Raw genomic sequence first — 21,665 nt, forward strand, 5'->3', positions numbered from 1 at the left:
TGAGATCAGGGCCCCGTTGTGCCGGGCGCTGCCCAGACACACAGCGAGAGACAGTCCCTGCCCCAGCTGAGATCACGGCTCTGTTGTGCCAGGCGCTGCACAGACACACAGCCAGAGACAGTCCCTGCCCCAAAGAGTTTCCAGTGTGAATAGACAAAGAGTGGGAGGGGAAACTGAGGCACAGCAAGAAAAAGGGAGTGGCAGAGCAAGGGATAGACCCCAGGAGTTCTGTCTCCCAGCCCCCCTCCTCTAACCATTAGACCCCACTCCCCTCCCAGAGCTGGGGAAAGAACCCATGAGCCCAGGCGCCCAGCCCCGCACGTCCCCACCCACTAGCCCATATTTTGACCTCTAGGTGATCTCTCTCAGCACCCCCAGGTTGTTCGGCTGACTCCCCCATGCACTGGCACTGGTGTGGCATTTACACAAGCGCTGGCCGTGCGCAGACCTGATGTGAAGGGGATGGACTTTCTTCCCTGAGCTGGGCAGAGAACCCAGCCATCCTGCCTCCCACTCCAGCTCCTTGTCGGCTGGGCCATGCCACCCTATCCTGGTGCACTTTCACCAGTGCCACCCTGGGAGGGGACCACAGAGAGGAGGCCCTGTTGCTGTAGGGGAAGTTGCGTCCGTTTGTGGGTTTCCAGTGGTTTGGTAATATTGGATGTTAATGAAACAGAGTTCTCCAAGGGGATGGCCGGGGGCTTGGTGGGAAGGGCAGCGCCAGGGCTGGTGGCAGGTCGCAGCTGGGCCCTTCCACCACTGCGGTCATTTGCCTGGCAGCCTGGATATGGAGGTCTAGCTCGACCCCCAGATAACGGCCGGGAGCCTGGACTCCTGGGTTCTATTCCCAGCTCTTGAGAATGTGTGGAGAGGGCCGTTATTCAATCTTCCCTCCTCCGTTTGCCTAATCCTGAGTGTTTAAAAAACAAAACAAAACCAAAATGCCTTGGGAGGTTGCGCGATTGTGACCAAATCCGGTTGATTTGCCTGTTGGCCTCCGAGCCCTTTCCTGGGCCCCCAGTTGTTGTTCCCCATGCCGCGAGGGCGAGAATTGAAACCCATTCTCCTAGTGACCCAGGATGGCTCCCGGCGCTGGGCATTGAGCGAGAACGGCAGACAATGGAGGCTGGCTGCCACGATCGGCTAATTGCAACACGGCGCCCTGGGCCTGCTAGATTTGGACCCAGACAGAAGTTAGCAAAACCCAGACCAAGCTGGTAGGTTCCCCAAGCCGAGATCAAATCCCTGTTGCGCTAGGCGCTGTACAGACCTGGAACACAAAGACACTTGTCCCCCCAGAGCCCGTGTCTAGTCTGAACCTGCATGTGTACACTGCAGTTTTATAGCCCCGATCTCGAATCACCTGATGCCAGCCACCCCTGGGTGTTTTATCTATACTCCCACATCTGCCAGCTCTGGGACTTGTAGATGATTAAAGTGTAGCCTCTGCTGTAGTTTTCATCGCTGTTTCTCCGGGGTTATTTTCCGCCCTTGTGCCATCAGAGGGAAAGTTGGCTTTAGTTTCGCTTTCTTTCTCCTGCAGCATTGGGAATACTGCTGTTGCTGGACAGCCAGGAGGAACGGGAAAACATTTTTCCCTGTATGATGTTGAAAAGTTGAATCGAAGGCATGCTCCTGTCACCCCTTGTCGGCGGCCTTTAAAAGGACCTGGGGAAGGGGAAAAAAAGCCAGGGCTCGCTGAGCAGCGCCGGCTGTGTCCAATCCAAAGTCAGCCCCGCCAAAATCCCAAGGTTGGGGTAAAAAATCACGAGATTTAAAAACAAACAACAACGCTTGTGTTTTGTAGTTGGGGAGGCTGAATCTTTGCCACCCGTTTCTGACCTGGAGTGGCCACGTTCTCCAGATTAGCTCCCCAAACGCAAAGCTGGAAGCCTGAGTTTCAAGGCGAAAGCTGGGATTGTGTCCTGACCCCGGGAGCTGGAGATTTACGAAAGGTTTGCGAGAATGTTGCCAGAGATGGCAGAGTTGTCATTTTGCTGATTGAAAAACATAAGCAGCCCCCTCTCCTCTCCCCCCAATCTGTGCAGCACCTGGCCTGACGGGGGCCCTGATCTCGGTCGGGGGGGGGGGTGTCTGTGTAGTGCCTGGCCAGACAGGGCCCTGATCTCGGTTGGGGGGGTCCGTGCTGTCCCTGGCAGCACGGTGCCCTGGTGCCTGGAGGCACGCTTCATCGAAGGGCAGGGCCATGGTGCCACCCGGCTGAGTGAAGCCACTATATGGAAAGCAGCAGCTGCGCTGGCAGAAGGCAATGCCCCACATTGCTAGCTCCAGCCCGCGCGGTGCCCTCGGTGCCTCCGGCTCTGCCCGGCTTCCCTTCCTGCTCTGCCCAGCCGGCTGGAAACAAGAGCCAGCAACACCCAGTAACCACTGTGCCCTTTCTTCTTTGCACCCACCCCACCTGTGTACCCATCACTGGGCAGGTGGCCGCTCCCTCTGCCTGGGCCAAGCCACTCGTAGCAGAGCGGCGCAGTGGGATGTGCGGAGACCGTGGGTCAAATCCTGGCTTGCCCCCCCCCCCCCCGCCCTGGGGCAAATAGTTTAATCTGTCCCGTGCCTCAGTTTCCCCAGCTGCGAAGTAGGGTTATGAGCTGTACTGCGGTTGTGGTGCTAGGCGCTGTACAAACGCAGAGAAGGGAGACCCGTCCCTGTCCTGGGGGGATTTTTGACAATTAGACAAAAGCCAGATCAATACCTAGATTGATACCTCACCTGGCTAATTGGTGCTAGCTGCTGAGGGTACGGCGTGCTGGCATCTCTGGGCACAGTTCAAAACCATGCCCACAAAAAGTCTATGCCATGTCATCCCCCCCCACCCCCACCCCGCTCCATCTCTGAGCCACTCTGATGGACGTAAACTGCAACCGCGGTATTTATACCCTCTAACGTGATCCATGGCGAAATCTGGTCAAAAAACTCCCTCCCCCCATGGAAAATTTGGGGGAAGGGGTTCACAGGAAAGGGCATTTTTTGCATGCAGTCTGTTTGCAATCCTCAAACATTTGATATCCACCCCCACCCCCCCAAGTTTTACTGTTTTCATCCCAATTTGTATTAATCAGAAAATCTGCAAATTTTACTGTTTTGGCCCAGTTTTTATTCATTGGAAAATCTGCCGTTTTGACTGTTTTCATCCCCTTCTTTTTCCCAATGGAAGATTTGCAAATTTGGCCGTCTTATCTCAATCCTCAGAGCAGGGCATTGGCTGTGAGCGCGTCTCCGTTAGCCTGCGGCCGGGGCGGACGCGGCATTGCGTTTCCATTCTTTGCCGCGTGGGGCAGGACCAGTGGCCCGGTGGGGATGTGATCTGGGTTTGCAGTGCCGACGCAGGCAGCCGGCTTCTTGTGGCTGCTTCCTCAACGCTGCTCGAGGCGTGGCGGGGCTGGTCTGTCTGGGAGGAGTGGGGGAAGAGATTGTGGGTCCGCTGGGCTCTCCCCCCCTCCATCTCCCCAGCCCTAACGTGATGAGAATCCACTAGCCTTGTGCTTTACCTCATTCTGAGCCCCCTGTGATGCCCACCTGCCATGCCCAGCGCAGCCTCTCTCCCTTCCAGACTGGACCATCCCTCCTAAAGCAGGGTGCAAAGAGGTCCCTGATCTCAGTCATATGGGGGGGCGGAGGGGGCTGTGCAGTGCCTGGCACCACAGGGGCCCTGATCTTGGTCAGGGGTGGGATGGGGGCAGGGAATCTGTGTGGCACCTGGTATGAGGGGGTGCCCGATTTCAGTCAGGGACAGTCTGTGCCGTGTCTCGGGGAGGGATAGCTCAGTGGTTTGAGCATTGGCCTGCTAAACCCAGGGTTGTGTGTTCAATCCTTGAGGGGGCCATTTAGGGATCTGGGGCAAAAATCTGTCTGGGGATTGGTCCTGCTTTGAGCAGGGGGTTGGACTAGATGACCTCCTGAGTTCCCTTCCAACCCTGATATTCTATGATCTCGGATGGAGGGCGGAAAATCTGTGTGGCACCCAGCGTGATATTATCCCTGATCTCAGTCGAGGGGGTGTGTGTCTGTGTGGCACCCAGCGGGAAGGGGGCCCCCCATCCCCATCAGGATTGCTGTGGCACTGAGTACACTGGGGGACGACCTAGCTGCTGGCATCGAAATAATAACTCTCGCTTAAAGCCTCCAGCCGGGCCTCAGATCGCTGAGCCTTGCAGTGAATGCCACAGAACAGGCACATCTCTCTGTAGTCACTGCACTCGGCTTCCCTGTCGGTGGGGTCCTGGCCGGCTTAGTTCCCACCCCACCCCCCCTCCCTGGGCACCATCGGCGCATGGTGCCAGCAGCTCCAGTTCTGCAAGGTTTCTTAAGGAGGAATCACTCCGAGCGGGACAATGTCCGAAACTCCCCTGTGCTCACGCAGCCCAGATTTGGAATCTTCTGCTCCTCTAGTTGCTAAACCTGGCCGTGACCTTCAAGGCCTGGAGCCAGATCCCCTGGCTGACAATTCGTTCACTTGTATTGCGTTATTCTGCCACTACGGAGTGTCCGCCAGCTGTACAGGCAGGGGGTGGAATGGCCAAAAAAGGTTTTCCTGGGGAAAGTTTGCAAATTTTTCCTAGGGTGGGTTCTTTTAAATCTTCAAAATTTCACGGGAGAATCTGGCTGTTTTTTCAGCTCCACCTGGTTCCATTGTGGAGTACAGCTTGTGGTAAAATGTTCGTATTTTGTTAAAAATCCAACTAAATAAACGCAGAGGGTTTTAGTTTTGAAAAAACGGTGTTATTGAAAATGTTCCTGAGATCGGTTTTTCAAAGACTCCGGCCCCAATTCAACTCAAACTGGAATTAACAAACAAATCTGATTTCCCCAATCCTCAAATGTTTTGTTAACTGAAAAAATGAAAAGTTAAACCTCAGAGTGCAAATTTTCAGCTAAACCAAAAATTTTTTTCCTGAGAGCAGTTTTTGATAAAAAATATGGTTTTGAAAAGTAAAACTCAATTTTTAAAAACAAAACCAGAGCATTTTTAGTGCGAACTGAAGTCTTCACCCCAAACTGCAAATTTTAACGTAAAAGTGTGGGGTTTTTTAACTAACGATGTTTACTGAGAATGGATTTCAATTCAAAATTTTGATTTTAGAAAACTTGAACTTAACTTTTAAACCAAACCATAATGTTTTTACTGGAAAAAAAAATTTGTAGCCTACAACTGACCATTTTTGTGACACAGTTTTATGGGGGAAGTTATCAATGTTTTTCTGATCTATGATCAAAATAACTTTCCCTTTTCCACAGCAGTGACAGTAATTACCCATTGGAACAGGTCGCCAGGGGTCATGATGGAGTTCCCATCGCTGACAATTTTTAAATCAAGATTGGAGGTTTTTCTAAAAGCTCTGCTCTAGGAATTATTGTGGGGCAGCTCTCTGACCTGTGTTACACAGGAGGTCACACAAGATGATCACAATGGTCTCTTCTGTCCTTGGAATCTGTGAATCATTAAAATTTCCTTCTTAGTAGAAATGTCATTTTCCATGGGGAGGAAAAATGCGTTGATGAAAATATTCCAATCAGTGTAAGTCCCTTGGGAAACAAGAGGGACAGAAGTGGAACTCAAGCTGTGTGTTAACTTCAACCTCTTGTTTGTGTTTAGCTTGTGAATGGGCACAGGGAATGAGCAATAGCCCGGGATGTTAGCAGCTGTTAAAGAGGAGGGGCGCTGTCCCAGCTGTGGTGTGCTGAGTGACCTGCAAGTCACGGTGACATTCTGTGCCTCAGTTTCCCCATTGGTGATAACGTTGTGCACGTTCCTTGCCACAACCATTTGAGATCTGTGCATGGAGAGCACATGAAGGCGAGGGATTATTCCCAGACTCTGGCAAGGTCTGCGGAAGCCGGGAGGGGTGTTGAGAGAGGTGTTTCGTCTCCAGTTAGCTGTGCCAACAGAAAGTGGTGTGGTCCTTGGCCCAGAGAGTCAATGGGGCCAGATCCCCATTGGAGTCAGTTTACCCTAGCTCATGATCTGGCCTCTTCTGCTTTCAATTTTCATTAGAACCGTTTTTAATGGGCCAGGTGGCAGCAGAAAATTGACCCTGTTACGATCAGAATCGTGCTGAGAGTGAGTGGCGCATGCCAACCCAGCTGCTGTTCTGCTGGGCGAATGCCAGCGGAGAGTGCTGGGATCAGCTGATGCGAATCGTGTGCACTGCTGGCGTTCCTTAACGGGATCCTTCTGACGCTGGCTGGAGTGCATGCGCTGAGCTTGAAATGGAGTTGGGGCATCGAAAAGATCGGGGCTAGCTCAACCACCAGATGGGGCTGGACGCTGGAATCTCTGGGGGCGGTTCTCTGGCCTGGGCTCTGCAGGAGGGCAGGTTGGATGGGCGCAAATTCCAGACTTGAAATCTACGACTCTAATGCTGTGTCTCTCCGTATCTCTAGATTTTTTCCATCTTTGCTTTCGCCACCTGTGGAGGGTACAGTGGCCATACCTCCATTAAAGTCAGCTGTTTGGACACTAAAAATGAGACCCTTGAGGCGGCTTTTGGCTATCCGTTCCGGTGAGTGTAGCCCTGGGCGGACAATCGGCTGAATCTGTGCTCGTGACGGGATGCGGTGGCCAGCGGTGCTAACGTGATCCCGAGACGCGGAGCAGAGAGGCTGTTATACCTGTAACCACTGCTGCAATCCCATGGTCCAGTCCTGGTGGCTGCAGTTCCAGGAGGACGGTGTTCACAGGAATTAATTCAGGGACATTCTCTGGCTAGTGTGACGTAGGAGGGCTGGCTGGCTGATCACAGTGGGCCCTTCTGACCTTAGAATCAATGAATCGTTCCCACATGACCCTTGCTTCCCCCTCCTCCTCCTCTACATTCTCCCAGCCCCTGGGAACGAAACACCCTGGGACTGGCTTAAACATCACGGGTTGTTTTTAAACGAGCAACCAGCGTCAGGCTAGGTCTGTTCCCCTCCGGTTTTTTAGCTTCTAGGGGGCTCGTTTCCCATCCCCCCAGCCCCAACTCTGAAGATGAGAAAAGTCATTTTAATAGAGATTCTCCCAGAAATGCTGTGACTCCGGGAGCTGGAGATGGAAGGAAAGGAAAAGCCCCAACTATCACGAGATGCACAGTGTCCGGTTGGATCTAAAGGGTGGTGTTAGTGGTGGGGGGGTGAAGTCTCAGTACGGCATTGGGGAGACAATGACTTGAGACTGCGCCCAGCTCTGGGGGGCCGCCTGTCAAACAGGACATTGGGAAATCAGAGAAGAGCGACGGGAACAATCTGAGGGCTGGAAAACCTGCCTGAGAGCAAGACATTAAAGGAGCTGGATCTAGTGAGTTTCTCCCAGAGAAGATTCAGAGGGGACTTGAAACCAGTCTGTCAGTACCTCCCTGGGGAGGAGATTTTGGGGAGCAGAGGGCTCTTTAATCCATCTGACAAAGGCAGAGCGAGAGCTGACGCATGGGGGATGAAGCCAGACTGGAAATAAGGAGGCAAATTCTTAACGAGGAGAATTGACCCTTGGAACGACTGCCCCAGGGATGGGGCCGATTCTAAATCCCTTGGAGTCTTTCCATCGAGATCTGAGATCTCTTTAAAAGCTGTCCTATCAGATAGGGACTTGAAATCTATGAAAGGGCAGAATTGAGGGGATGCATGCAAGGGGGTGGAGTTAAGGGCACTCAACTCCCAGATCTGGACTAGAAGCAGGGATCCCTGGAGGAGTTTCTATGGCCTGGGCTATGCAGGAGGGCAGAGCGGGTGGGTAGATGTGGATCTTTCGCCCCAGAGGTCCAGCACTTCGTCTTGCTGGTGTCAAAGTGAAACGCTTCAAACTTCTCTTGTCTCCCCTGGCAGGCTGAACACCGTGTTATTCAAAGACCTGGATTCACAAAAATGTAACAGCACATGGCACCCGACCCACCTCGTGGGCGACTTCTCCTCCTCGGCCCAGTTCTTCGTCACCTTCGCCGTCTTTGTCTTCCTCTACTGCATGGCGGCGCTGGTGCTGTACGTGGGGTATCTGCACCTTTACCGTGGCGCTGGCAAGCTGCCCATGATCGTAAGTGACATGTAACGTTTTGCTCTTAATGGGGGCTGGGAGGGAAATTGGGGGCAGTGGGGCCGAGGGGGAATCTCCTGTGGAGAATTTAGACAAAAATTGAAATCTTTATTCATTTTCTTGGTGGGAAAAAATTGACATTTCACTGAAACCTGGAATATTTGGATTCAAAATGACATTGCGGTGCCTCATGGGAGCTGTAGTCCTGATTGACTCGGGTTCCCATTCTCCCCTATGGGTTGGGCTCTTTAGCTGGACTACATCTCCCATGACGCACCACTCCACCTCTCTTGCTGAGTCACTGTGGTGCATTATGGGAGTTGTAGTCCTGGGTGCTTCATGCTCAGTTCTCTGTGGGCCAGGATGCACCCTTCCTCTCATGTTCAGGAGAGGGGTTGTGTCATGGGTGTCCGTGGCTGCAATGCCTCATGAGAGTAGTTGTCCTGGGTGCCCCGTGCTCTCATTCTTCTCTATGGTCCAGGCTCTCAGGCTCCCATGATGTACCATGTCCAGAGATTCCTATGACACAACCCGCCCAAAGGGGGAAGAGTGGCACATTGTAGGAGATGTAGTCCAGCCAGAGAGTCCAGGCAAGAGAAGAGAATAAAAATGAGGTACCTGAACTACAACTCCCATCATGTACCATAGTGGATCAGCAAGAGGCGAGGAAGTGGTGCATCATGGGAAATATGGTCCAACCAGAAAGCCCAGCCCATAGAGAAAAATTGGCTCACGAGGTATTCAGAACTACAGTTGCCATGGTGTACCACTATGTCATTTTGAATCGAAACGTTTCAGTTTTCGGACAAACAATTTTCACTGAAAAGTTGAAGTTCTCCGTGAGAGGAAGACATATGTCACAAATAATATTTTGGTTGAAACAACAATTTTCTGTCAAAAAGCAGCTGTGACAAAGAATTTTCAGTGAGCTCTACTCTTAAGCCAGGAGTGTCCTGTAACCTAGATCTCTAAGCACTCCACAGATCTGCTCAGAATCTTGGCATTGCCAGGTTTTTTGGGACCACAAAAAGATTAACAAACTTTTTTTATTGGCCAGTGTGGAAACTTTCATGGGAAAATCTTTGATCAAAATTTTCTTGCTGTTCAGGTACTTTTTTTTTTTTTTTTAGTGGGGAAAACCTCCCGTTTTATAATCATAGACTATCAGGGTTGGAAGGGACCTCAGGAGGTCATCTAGTCCAACCCCCTGCTCAAAGCAGGACCAATCCCCAATTCCCCCCCGATCCCTAAATGGCCCCCTCAAGGATTGAACTCACAACCCTGGGTTTAGCAGGCCAATGCTCAAACCACTGAGCTATCCCTCCTCTTTTTAAAACCATTTTTCCCCTTAAAAAGAGGAAACAAAACAGGCTAATTGCAATGAAAAGGGTTTTGTGCAATACACATCTTGGCTTTCTGAGGTCGAGTTACAACACAAGAACGTTTTTTGCTTTGTTGGAGAAAATCTGCCTTTGGTTTTTCCCTTTTGCCTTGGCCTTTTAAAACGTTCTGCTTGATGGGTTTTGTTTTCTGATGACACTTTTCAGCAATTTTTGTTTTCCCAAAACACCAAGCTTCCGTCAATGGGGCCAGATCCCAGCTGGGGGTCAATCGGCCGTCACTCCATTTAGTCCAGTGGATTTGTGGTGATTCACACCAGCGAAGGCTCCGCCCAGTTGTTCTTGCGGTGATCTGTGTAATTCCTGGCTCACCCGCTGGCTGGATCCTGGCTCTAATTAAGAGGCCGTGAGACCCGATCTTTGGCGCAATGCCCTGGCTCCGTGCTGGCGTGTGAATCAAAGCCCCCTGGCTCTGGACGGCAGAGGGGTCGCGAGCGGGAGAGGATTATTGTAACTTGATAAACAGTTGCCCCTTTTCTCTTCTCTCCCTGCTGCGCCGGCTCCCCGGAGGGCTGGGAAATGCGGTAAGTGCCCGGGCATCTCCTGCTGGTCCCACATTGGCGCTGACCTGCTGGTCCGGATACATTATTCAAGAGTAATTGGCAAACCCCAGCTTCCAAGCGTGGGGTGAAGGGGTTGTGGGAGGAGGAGGGCGGAGGGAAAATCCTGATTGTATCAGAGCTCTGGGGATGTGTCCCCAGAATGGGGAGGGCGCGACAAGATCTATGGGGCACTGTCCCCCCTTCCCCCCCCAGCATTCTCTAATGCAGCTAAAGTTGCAGCGAAATCAGGGTTTGCCAGGAACAGCTTCCCTTAGCGAGGAGGGGTGAGCTAGCAGTTAGAGAGATCCAGCTGGAAGGCAGGAGACCTGGGTTCAAGAGCCTTGGACAGGGCTTGGGTGAGTCAGTGCCTCAGTTTCCCCATCTGTAACATGGAGATAGTGATCATTCCGTTGTCTGTGTACGTTGTAAGTTCTCTGGGGCAGAGACTCTCTCTCGCTGTGTGTCTGGGCAGCACCTGGCACAACAGGGCCCTGATTTCAGCTGGGTCCGTTGGATGCTACCAGAATAACACTAATGGGTTGTGCTCACCACTGTGGCGCTTCCTGGTGGTTGCTCCGGGAATTAGCTCTGTCCATCAGCAGGGCGCCCTCCCCTTGTGGTGTCTCACTCACCGTCGCTGCTTCTCCACCGTCTCCGTTGTCCGTGGGGACCCACGTCGCTCCCAGACTGCGGCGTCCTCTTCAGGGCACGGCCCTCCGGCTCTGCCCCAACTCCGTTGTCTCCCCCCTTCCGGGGGAACCGGCAGTCCTTGGCCTGGCCTGTCGCCGCAGTGGCCAACTGCAGCCCGTAGTCCAGCCCCTCGCTCGGGCAAACTGCAGTCCTTTGGCTAGCCACTTCCTTCAGCAGCCAGTGGGGCAAAGGGGAGGGGGGCAGGCCCGCCTGCTACTCTGGGCCCTGACCCAGGGACCTTATAGCTGGCAGCCGCTCACTGCCTCTCCTTCCCCTCTGCCGCTACGTGCTTTCCCTGGGCCACCTCCCCAGCGCCTATTCGGCCCCTGTATCAAGGCCACAGTCGGAGCCAGCCAGGCTGGAGCGCCGCTTGTTCCCCTGACCCTGCCCAGCACTGTTCTGTCCCAGATACTTCTCTCTACAAGCAGCCAGTCCTCCTCCCTCAAGCTCCAGGGAGCGACTGACTCCTCTCTGCCCTGCAGCCCTTCTTATAGGGCCCATCCTGGCCCTGATTGGCTGCTTCTAAGCCTTCCTCTGATTGGCTGGGTTCTGCGCAGCTGCTCCAAGGGCTGCTATTAACTCTTTGCTAGCCAGTGAGGGGCAGCTGCCCCATCACAAACACCTAAGGAATAGTACTGCAGAGAAGAGAAGTGATGAAATTAATCCTGAACTTTTGTGAGTGGATGAAGCGTTTGCAATGAGTGGCATTTTTGGCCAGGCCTAGAGCGTTGTTTAGTGGCTTGATTGCCAGGGGAATTTAGTGCCTTGTGCGATCCTTTGGGAATCCAAGCCTAAAGCCAGAGTCTAGACCCGGGGCTGCATGTTGTAGCTCGGGGGTTCCACCTCCCGTGTAATAGAGGAAGGTCCGGCTTCTCTACTGGGCTGCTTGTGGGAATGCCGTGGACTGCGCAGTCCAAAGAGCCGGCTGGGTTGTTTTGGGTGCCCGACTCGTGACACGGTAAAAGGAGACGGGATTTCAGAGAACGCCAAGTGCCCGTCAAAACCAGACTCGCCGCCTGGCATCTCCAGTTGGGCACCCGCAATCCGGAGTCTCTTGAAAGCACTTGGGAGGCACGCGCCAGGTGTTTCACAAGACACACCCCCCCCATATGACTGAGACTGGGGGCCCCCAACCGGGCTGTTCAGTGCCCACATCTCCGCTGAGCGGCCCCAAGCCTCGAGGTGGAATCGACACTTATGTGAGTTCAGTGGCTGTGCGAGGGTGTGGCCTTGTGTGTACATCACCTGGTGTAATAACGCTTCAGTCATTAAAGCCAGTGGGGCTAAACCCAAAGCTGGGGTCAATGGGCCATAGCTTCACTGGAATCAATTAGGCCAGATCCCAGCGGGGGTCAATGGGCCGTAGCTCCATTGGAGGGTTGGCCTCAGTGTGTCCATTGTAGATGCCTGGGAATCTGTCCCCTCCATTGTGTGTTTCTCTCCTGGTGGCCTTCGGCTTGTAACTCTCCGCCCCCCCATCTCCCCCTCCTGCAGGACTTTGTGATCACCATGGTGGTCACGCTTCTCTGGCTGATCAGCACTTCAGCTTGGGCCAAAGCCCTGACTGACATCAAAGTATCCACCGGGCCTACGATGATGTCGGATATAGGCTTCTGCCTTTCACCCCCAAATTCCTGCCTGTTCGGTGCAGTGAGCAGCATGGGCTCCCTCAACGTGTCCGTGGTACGTATGGCCGGCGCCCTCCCCTCCCCTGTGCCGCTGAGACATGGGGCGGGCCTCCTTTGAAACTCAGGGGCGTGTGCTTGGCACCGATCCCGTGGTCGGAGATCTTGTCTACATGGGGACGCGAAGGGAAGTGAATCCGAATTAAGAGTTTAAATTAGGGCCGTCAAAAAATTTAAAAAATTAATCGCAGTTTTAATCGCATTGTTAAACAATAATAAAGTACCATTTAAATATTTTTGGATGTTTTCTACATTTTCAAATATATTGATTTCAATTACAACACAGAATACAAAGTGTACAGTGCTCACTATATTATTTTTGATTACAAATATTTGCACTGTAAAAAAGATAAACAAAAGAAATAGTATTTTTCAGTTCCTCATACAATCTCTTTATCGTGAAAATGCAACGTACAAATGTAGAATTTTTTTTTACATAACTATTTTATTTTTGAGTGCAATGTAAAACTTTAGTGCCTACAAGTCCACTCAGTCCTACTTCTTGTTCAGCCAATCGCAAAAACAAACAAGTTTGTTTAAATTTATGGAAGGTAATGCTGCCCACTTCTTATTTACAATGTCACCTGAAAGTGAGAACAGGCGTTCGCATGGCACTGTTGTAGCTGGCATTGCAAGGTATTTACATGCCAGATGTGCTAAAGGTTCATATGCCCCTTCAGGGTTTGACCACTGTTCCAAGGGCCATGCGTCCATGCTGATGACGGGCTCTGCTCGATAACAATCCAAAGCAGTGCAGACCGACGCATGTTTATTTTCATTATCTGAGTCAGATGCCACCAGTAGAAGGTTGATTTTTGGTGATTCAGGTTCTGTGGTTTCCACATCAGCGCGTTGCTCTTTTAAGACTTCTGACAGCATGTTCTGTACCTCGTCCCTCTCAGATTTTGGAAGGCACTTCAGATTCTTAAACCTTGGGTCGAGTGCTGTAGCTATCTTTAGAAATCTCACATTGGTACCTTCTTTGCGTTTTCTCAGATCTGCAGTGAAAGTGTTCTTAAATCGAACAACATGTGCTGGGTCGTCACCTGAGACCGCTATAGCATGAAATATGTGGCAGAAAGCAGGTAAAACCACAGAACAGGAGACAGACAATTTTCCCCCCAAGGAGTTCAGTCACAAATTAAATTGACGCATTTTTTTTAACAAGCATCATCAGCATGGAAGCGTGTCCTCTGGAATGGTGGCCGAAGCATGAAGGGGCATACGAATGTTTAGCATTTCTGGCACATAAATACCTTGCAACGCTGCCTACAACAGTGCCATGCGATCGGTGACGTAAATAAGAAGTGGGCAGCATTACATAAACAGAAACAAACTTGTTTGTCTTAGCGATTGGCTGAACAAGAAGTAGGACTGAGTGGACTTGTAGGCTCTAAACTTGTACATAGTTTTGTTTTTGAGTGCAGTTATGAAGCAACAAAAAAAATCTACATTTGTAAGTTGCACTTATAAAGAGATCTCACTACAGTACTTGTATGAGGTGAATTGAAAAATACTATTTCTTTTATCTTTTATACAGTGCAAATATTTGTAATAAAAAAAATAATATAAAGTGAGCAGTGTACACTTTGTATTCTGTGTTGTAATTTAAATCAGTGTATTTGAAAATGTAGAAAAACATCCAAAAATATTTATAATAAATTTCAGTTGTTATTCTTATTGTTTAACAGTGCAATTAAAACTGCGATTAATTGCAATAAATTTTTTTAGACAAGTTAATTTGCTTTGTGGTAATCACTGAAGTTAAGTGCAATTTAATTGACAGCTCTAGTTTGAAATGGATTGGTTCCCGTAGGGTGTTCGTAGAGGGTTCAGAGCCGGAGAAGAGAAGTTATTTTACCTCTGGGTTTGGCACTGGTGCGACCATTGCTGGAATCCTGTGGCTGGATCTGATGTCCATCATTCGAGAAGGATGTTGATCAGTTACAGAGGGGTCAGGGAAGAGCCACAAGAATGATTAAAGGATTGGAAAACCTCCCTTATAGTGATAGACTCAAGGAGCTCAATCTATTTCTCTTAACAAAGAGAAGGTCTCAGTGGTGACTTGATCCGCATCTTTAAGTTCCTACATGGGAACAAATACTTGATCATGGGGCTCTTCAGTCTAGCAGAGGAAGGTCTAACTAGTTCCAATGGCCGGAAGTTGAAGCTAGTCACAGACTGGAAATAAGGTGTAAATTTTTAAGTCTCAGTAATTCACCCTTGGACCAATTTACCAGGGAGTGTGGTGGATTCTCCCTCACTGGCACTTTTAAAATGAAGGCTGGATGGTTTCCTAACTGATCTGCTCTCGTTCAAATGGAAATTAATTCAGGGAAGTTCTCTGGCCTCTGTTAGACTGGAGGCCAGACTAGCTGATCACAGGAGTTTGTTCTGGCCTTAGAATCTATGAATCTAGGAGAGTGGGTCTGAGACCAGATTGTGGATTTGATGGAAACTCGGAACTGGTTAAAATATGGATGTTCTTATTCTGAATTAAAGTCACCTTCATTCTTAAGTCATAGTGATTTAAACTAAACTCAATTAGGGCCACTTTAATTCAGAATGAGATGTGATTTAACTAATCCACTTTAAATTCACACCAGTGAGGACTTGTCTACACTTGAAATTTAATTTGGATTAAGGCTGGGTGTGAATTTAAAGCCTTAGTTATTCCTGATTAACTCCATGCATGGATGCTGTTATTCTGGAGTACGAATGCCTTGTCCTGATTTGGCTGAATCCACACCAGTATCCACCGGGGAAACCATTCAGGAGTAGCAGTGGGTGAAATTTTCCAGATGAAACTTCTTTTGGCAGAAAAAGCAGATTCAGTTTCCAAACATCCGTTTGTTTTATTTAAAGAACCCCCAATAAAAAAGTTTCTAAAGCAAAGTGAGTTTGACCGACACCATTTTTTTTCGACTTTTCGGTTTCACCAGCAATTTTGAAAAATGTTGTTAGTTTTTTCTCCTTTTTTGAATTACTGGTGAATTGAAAAAAATCTCATTAGGAGCTGCTATTCTGAAGTAACTCTGTGTGTGGACAAGCCCTCAATTCAGATTAACTTTCCTGACTGTCCCTATGTAACCAAACCCATAGACTGGCAGCGTCTGGGGCAGAGACTGTTTTGTTTTGTTTGTACAGCACCTGGCGCAAGGAGTCTTAGCCATGCCTGGGGGTCCCATATGCTACGATAGTACACCTAATAAATGATCTAATAAACACTTGTTAAATGAAGGAGCTTGATCTATTTAGTTTCTCCCAGAGAATGTTCAGAGGGGATTTAATCCCGGTCTGACAGCACCTCCGTGGGGAGGAGATTTTGGGGAGCAGAGGGCTCTTTAATCCAGCCAACAAAGGCAGAGTGGGAGTCGACAGCTGGGGAATGAAGCCAGACAGATCCAGACTGGAAAGAAGTAAATTTTAGTCACGCAGAGGAATTGACCCATAGCTCAACCACCACATCTGGGTTTGAAATCTACAAAGGGGTCAGAGTAAAGGTCACGCATCCAAGGGGGCGGAATTAAGGCACTCTAGCTCGACCATCAGATCTGGGCTGCAGGCAGGAATCCCTGGGGAAGGTTCTCTGGCCTGGGGCTATGCAGCTGGTCAAGCTGGGTGGGCAGAAATGGTCCATGTAGAGCTGGAGAGGGCGTCTCCCAGCTGAACCAGAAGCTGACCCTGGAAGCTAGATACTGCAGCTAACCCCCTCCTTTGGACCCCTTAGGTTATCGGCTTCCTGAACCTCATTCTGTGGGCAGGCAACGCTTGGTTCGTGTATAAGGAAACCAACTTGCACAATCCCCCAGAAGCTCCGGCCCCAGGCAGCACTCCGGCTCCCGCGGGAATGTAAACGGCCCCGCTGGGACGCACCAGCGCCACGCACGACCCCTCGGCCTCAACTTGGCATCAGCGCGGCTCATCTGTCCTAAGTGTAGTCACCATTTCAACCGGCTGGGGGCGGGTGGGAATTGCAGAGACAGCTCGGCTTTCAATTGCGAGCAGGTGCCTTTGAGTTTTGACAGCAGCGGTGCTTTAAAAGGTGTGGCGGTGGTGGGTTGGTTTTGTTTTGGTTTTTTTTTTTTTTGCTTTATTCTACTGAAATATTACCCTGGGTGTTGGCAAGGGAGAGGGGCAGCTTCTTCGCGAGAACAGTGGCCCGGCAAAATATCTGTAGTGTCTAGGGCAGTAGTTCTCAAACTTTTGTATTGGTGACCCCTTTCCCGCTGAGTGCGATTTCCCCGGCCCCCCCTTATAAATTCAAAACACTTTTGTATATATTTAACACCAGTATAAATGCTGGAGGCGGAGCAGGGTTTGGGGTGGAGGCTGACAGCTCACAACCCTCCATGTAATAACCTCGTGACCCCCTGAGGAGCCGTGACCCCCAGTTTGAGAACCCCTGGTCTGGGGTCCTAGCCCTTGGCTGGCGTGACCCAACAGCGCTCTGGTGAACCAAATAGCGCCGTTGGTAGCAGATTGGCATGGAGCTATTGATTGCAGATAGGGCTGGTGCGTGCAGGCTGGTGCAGCGAGTGACTGATCGCAGAGAGAGCAGTTGAGTTGCAGACGGGCACAGAGAGCCATCTGTTGGCCAGCTGTAATCAGTAGATCTGTGCTAATTGGGACAGATCTAGAGCGCGTGCATGTCAGTATCAAGGTGTTCATTGCTGCTGATTTCTCTCAGCTGAGTGGCTGGGCCCTGCATTTCAAGAAGTGCCTTTTGTCTTTTACACCCCTCTGATGGGGGACGGTTTGTATCTGGGGCACATGGCGGGGAGGGAAGCTGCATTTGAAATACACTATTCTCACTTTGTACATGACACACACAACTTCTCTTGGTTTGAAAACCTGCTTTAGCACCAGGCTTCCTCTGTCATCGGCCCGAACCGATTCTTCGTTACAAAGACGAGCTTCAGAATCTCAGCGTTCGCTTGCTCAGGGCAGAGCCGGTCGGGAGTTTTTTGGACTAACCGTTTTTTCCCCACTGCAAAATGCAGACTCATCGAAACGGAAACTTTTTCAAGTTGGGAGATTTGTCCAAACCAAGCCAGATACGCCACAATCTGGGTTTGGAAGAATCTCCTGACGCAGAAAATGTATCGGAGGGCAGAAAGTTTAGAAATTGTCCACGCCTTCAGCATGAAAAGGTTTGGGGGTTTTGAGTCGACATTTTTGGTTTGAAATTTTAGTAAGAGTGGGCTTCAAAAGAGCTGACCTCAAAACAACACTTTTTAAAATCATGGAAATTAAATGTTTTGACCCCAACTGAAATTTTTTCTGTATTTTTCAACTTGCCAAAATTGTCGAGATCTGGGTTTTTCATCCCAAATCAGGACAGGAAAACTTCTTAATCTCAAAAATTCTCTCCTCGCTCTATGAATCTAAACAGAGGTTTGGAGAGCGCTACTGCATTTTTATTTTTGGTTCAGTCACTCTTGTATATTTCCCCTCCCACTATTAGCTTCTAGGCTTCCCGTCCAGTGCTGACTTTTAGCAGACGCTTTCCCTGGAGTTTGAACATCACACCTGGCTGATTTGAAAGGGGGCTCCTGGCCCAGCTTGTCTCTGCCTGCAAGTAAAATCTCTTTTGCATTTATCTCTGTTTTATGCTACGTGGCTGCTTCCAAGATGTACGCCCTGTAGAGCAAAAGCCTTCTCTGCATTTTTCTCAGCAGGAGACAAGAAATCCATCTCTGAAGTTAATTGTGTTTGAGTCTGATTGGTAGAGAATGAAAAACTATAGAAGGAAGCTAAACTTGGCAGATCGTCAAGCGGTGTAGATTAACTCCACAGGGAGTGCCAGTTTAGACCTGTGGGAATCTCACTTTGCTAGCTACCCTTTCCCATTAGCTTGGTGTCACATATTTGCAGACATTTGTGGGCAGAGTTAAGGGGGCTCTAGTTCGACCCCCAGATCTGGGCTGGCCATTCTCCACCATCCGCTGTGCAGGAGGTCAGACTGGATGACCATCTGAACTAAGAGCTGGTTGGAAAATTTTCTGCTAAATGGTTTTCAGTTGGAAAATGCGGTTTGCCCCAAACGGAATTTTTTTGCGAAATTGTAGCGATTTTGGGCACAATGTTTAGATTAAAAAAACACCAAGGGCAGTTTTGCAAACGTCAAAATCTCCTGTTTGGTCACGTTTTTCATTATTCGTTTTGAAAATTTTCATTAGTCGTTTTGAAGCAACATATTCTTTCGAAATACGTGTGTGAGATTGGACAAAACCCCAAGGTCAGAATCGTTTGGAGCGAGCTCAAATGAGTGTTGCGCCCAGAAATTCATTGCTTGAAGAATTTGGAAATCTTTACTTTTGGATGGAGGGGAGGGAATTGAAAGTTTGAAAATTTATGCAGGAGGGAAAAATCTCTCCCAACCAGCTCTTATGTCTGTGATCCAATATTTCACTTTTCCTGTGGCAAAGCAGCCACTTCGTGGGATGGGCTCGGTTGTGATGCAGATGCGCATGGGACTCACCCTGCTCTCGTCGCTGATTTGTATTTGCCTGCGATCGAGGTTCGAAGCTCAGCTTTAAGGTCATGACAGGTGGAAGCTGGACCTGGCTTTTAATTTTTTTATTTACCCTTTTTCTTACGAATTGTTCAAGAAATATGTATGTCCTGTATGCCACCGACTTGATAATAAAAACCAGTTATCTCAGCAGAGTTTTCTGAGCTAACCCCCTCACCCCCGGGGCCGGAGCTAGCTAGGGGCGGGGTGAGGTTAAATGCATTAAAGAGGTGATGGGAGCTAGGTAAGGACTTAGCTAGAAAAGTCTTTGTTTGAAAAAAAGCTTTGGAGGGATAATTTTCCCACTAGCTGTAGTTCCTGCAAACCTGGAAGGGGTGTTTACACATATAACAGCTGGTGTAGCGGGGAGCTGCGGGTCGGGAGTGAGGGGCACTGGCAGAGCTGGGGAGGATCTCAGGGCTGGGATAGCAGGGGGCTGTGGGTCGGGAGTGAGGGGCATTGGCAGCGCTGGTGGGGATCCCGGAGCTGGGATAGCAGGGGGCTGCGGGTCGGGAGTGAGGGGCACCAGCAGCGCTGGTGGGGATCCCAGGGCTGGGATAGCAGGGGGCTGCGGGTCGGGAGTGAGGGGCACCGGCTGCTTGCAGGTCCAAGGGAGAGAAACTTCCCTGCTATGTCGGTGTTTTAGGCACTGGTTGGGGCCCAAAGGGCGGTGCTCACGTGCCTGGTTGAAGGGTGGGAAGAAACAGGAGCCGTTGGCCAGGTTCTGCGTAGTGGAAACTGGGTCCAACCACTCCCAGGGGCCCAAGAGATGAGACACCAAGACACAGACCCTGCTGCTTGGGCTTTATTATGGATTCTGCCCCCCGGCACCGTCCTCAATTCGTCTGGATGGCTCTGCGGATCCATGCTACGTAGTTGCAGACCTTGGTGTAGACGCCGGGCCTGTTGGGCTGGGCGCAGGTTTGCAGCCCCCAGGACACGATGCCCTGGAGCTGCCCAGCGCAGAGCAGGGGCCCACCGGAGTCACCCTGTGGAGAGACACCTCCTTGCGTCATAATGACCCCCCTTGACTGGACTGGGGGAGCCCAGGGCTGGGATAGCAGGGGCTGTGGGTTGGGAGTGAGGGGCACTGGCAGAGCTGGTGGAATTGGGGGGAGCCCAGGACTGGGCTAGTGGGGGCTGTGTGTTAGGAGTGAGGGGGAGGGATTGGGGGGAGCTGTGGGTTGGGAATGAGGGGCATTGGCAGAGCTGGGGGGATTGGGGGGAGCTCAGGGCTGGGTGGGTTGGGAGTGAGGGGCCCTGGCAGAGCTGGAGGGATTGGGGGGAGCCCAGGGCTGGGCTAGCAGGGGGTTGGGGGTTGGGAGTGAGGGGCACCGGTAGACCCAGTCCATGGTCCCCTGCCCTGAGGGGAGCTAGTGTGATCTGTGGGGCTCCAATCCCCTCTGCAAACCCAGCCCCCCACCCCCGCAGCTCCTCCCCTTCCCTACTGGGTCCCAACCCCCATCCTGCCTTTTGCCATGACAAGTGGCAAACCATGGCTCTGAATCTGGGCCGCCTCTGCCCCCACACTGTGGGGCAGGCCACCTCTCCCCCAGTGTGTGCCCCCTGCCCCTTCCCCTTCCATTGGGTAGAGCCAGACCTTCCCCCAACAGGTGCTGCCCATGCGCCCCGAGTCCACACTTCCCTCCACCTCCATGGGGCAGTGCCCACCCCTCCCCCCAACTATCCCCATCCCCCTCCAGATCCCCACTCCCACCCTGAGACCTCCCTTCCCAGGGTCATGGCAGAGACCCAGGGGAGTGGGCTAAGCCCCCCCCACCCCCGAGGTTCCCTGGCCCTGCCCCCTCACCTGGCAGGAGTCGATGCCTCCACCCATGACGCCCGCGCACACCATGTTGTTGGTGACCCGGCCGGGGTAGGAAGCCTGACAGCTCTGGGGCGAGACGATCCGGACGTTTCCGCACTGCAGGAGGTTGGGGAACGTGGCTGGGGAAAATACCATGACAGCGGGGTCACTCCTGAGTGACACCGGATTGAATCAGTCCCAGAGACCTGCACAGGGTCACTCCTGATTGAATCACCCTGGTGTCAGCCCCAAAGACATATAGGGAGTCACTCCCGATTGATGGTCCCGGTCCCTCCCTGGCCAGGCCCCGGCCCTACCTTGGGGGGTGGTGACCGTGCCCCAGCCCGAGATAAGGCAGGTGGTCCCGGTGGCCGCGCAGGCCGTGGGCAGCGTGACGGGGCGGGCGGTCGGGCCGATGTTGATCGGTTGCGCCAGCTTGAGCAGCATGAGGTCGTTGTCCAGGGTGAAGCGGTTGTAGCCGGGGTGCAGGATGGCGCCAGACACGATTCGGTCCTGCTCCGGCCCCTCCCGCACCGCCAGGTTGTACTCCCCGAGCCGCACCCGCAGGCCGCTAGCCGCCAGGGACAAGAGGGAGCCGTGTCAGAGTCTTGGCCCCACGGGCCCCCCCACCCCCACCGCTGCCGCCCTCCTGGGAAGGGGGGAGAGACTGGACAGAGCAGCGCCCATCCCCTCCAGCAGGGGGCAGCGGGGACACACACACACACACAGCAGGCCCATCCCCTCCAGTAGGGGGCAGCAGGGACACACACACAGAGCAGGGCCCACCCCCTCCAGCAGGGGGCAGCAGGGACACACAGAGAGAGAGAGAGAGAGAGAGCGTGAGCAGGCCCATCCCCTCCAGCAGGGGGCAGCAGGGACACACACACACCATGCAGTGCAGAGCCGAGCCCCTCCAGCAGGGGGCAGCAGGGACACACCCACACCGCACGCAGAGCAGGGCTCAGCCCCTCTAGCAGGGGGCAGCAGGGACACACCCACAC

The 21,665-nt window shown here is 51.7% G+C and overlaps 2 protein-coding genes across 2 annotated transcripts in view; one reads left to right on the forward strand and one right to left on the reverse strand.

Moving 5' to 3' along the window:
• LOC112112861 (synaptophysin-like protein 1) overlaps positions 1-16,662 on the forward strand; it is a 17,358-nt gene extending 696 nt beyond the window's left edge. The window contains exons 2-5 of the mRNA XM_024208935.2: positions 6,403-6,521; positions 7,819-8,023; positions 12,150-12,338; positions 16,071-16,662. Of these exons, the coding sequence (XP_024064703.1) occupies positions 6,403-6,521; positions 7,819-8,023; positions 12,150-12,338; positions 16,071-16,196 (639 nt within the window). The 3' untranslated portion in view covers positions 16,197-16,662. The remainder of the gene's footprint in view (positions 1-6,402; positions 6,522-7,818; positions 8,024-12,149; positions 12,339-16,070) is intronic.
• A 3,031-nt stretch (positions 16,663-19,693) lies between these two features.
• The window catches only part of LOC112112862 (trypsin-like), a 3,570-nt gene continuing 1,598 nt past the window's right edge, over positions 19,694-21,665 (reverse strand). The window contains exons 3-5 of the mRNA XM_024208936.1: positions 20,982-21,235; positions 20,668-20,804; positions 19,694-19,846 (exon numbers count right to left, since the gene is read on the reverse strand). Coding sequence (XP_024064704.1) covers positions 19,694-19,846; positions 20,668-20,804; positions 20,982-21,235 — 544 coding nt within the window. The remainder of the gene's footprint in view (positions 19,847-20,667; positions 20,805-20,981; positions 21,236-21,665) is intronic.

Source organism: Terrapene carolina, unplaced genomic scaffold (genome assembly GCF_002925995.2).
Source record: "Terrapene carolina triunguis isolate 2854851 unplaced genomic scaffold, T_m_triunguis-2.0 Scaffold461, whole genome shotgun sequence".
In the NCBI taxonomy this organism is placed as follows: Eukaryota; Metazoa; Chordata; order Testudines; family Emydidae; genus Terrapene; species Terrapene triunguis.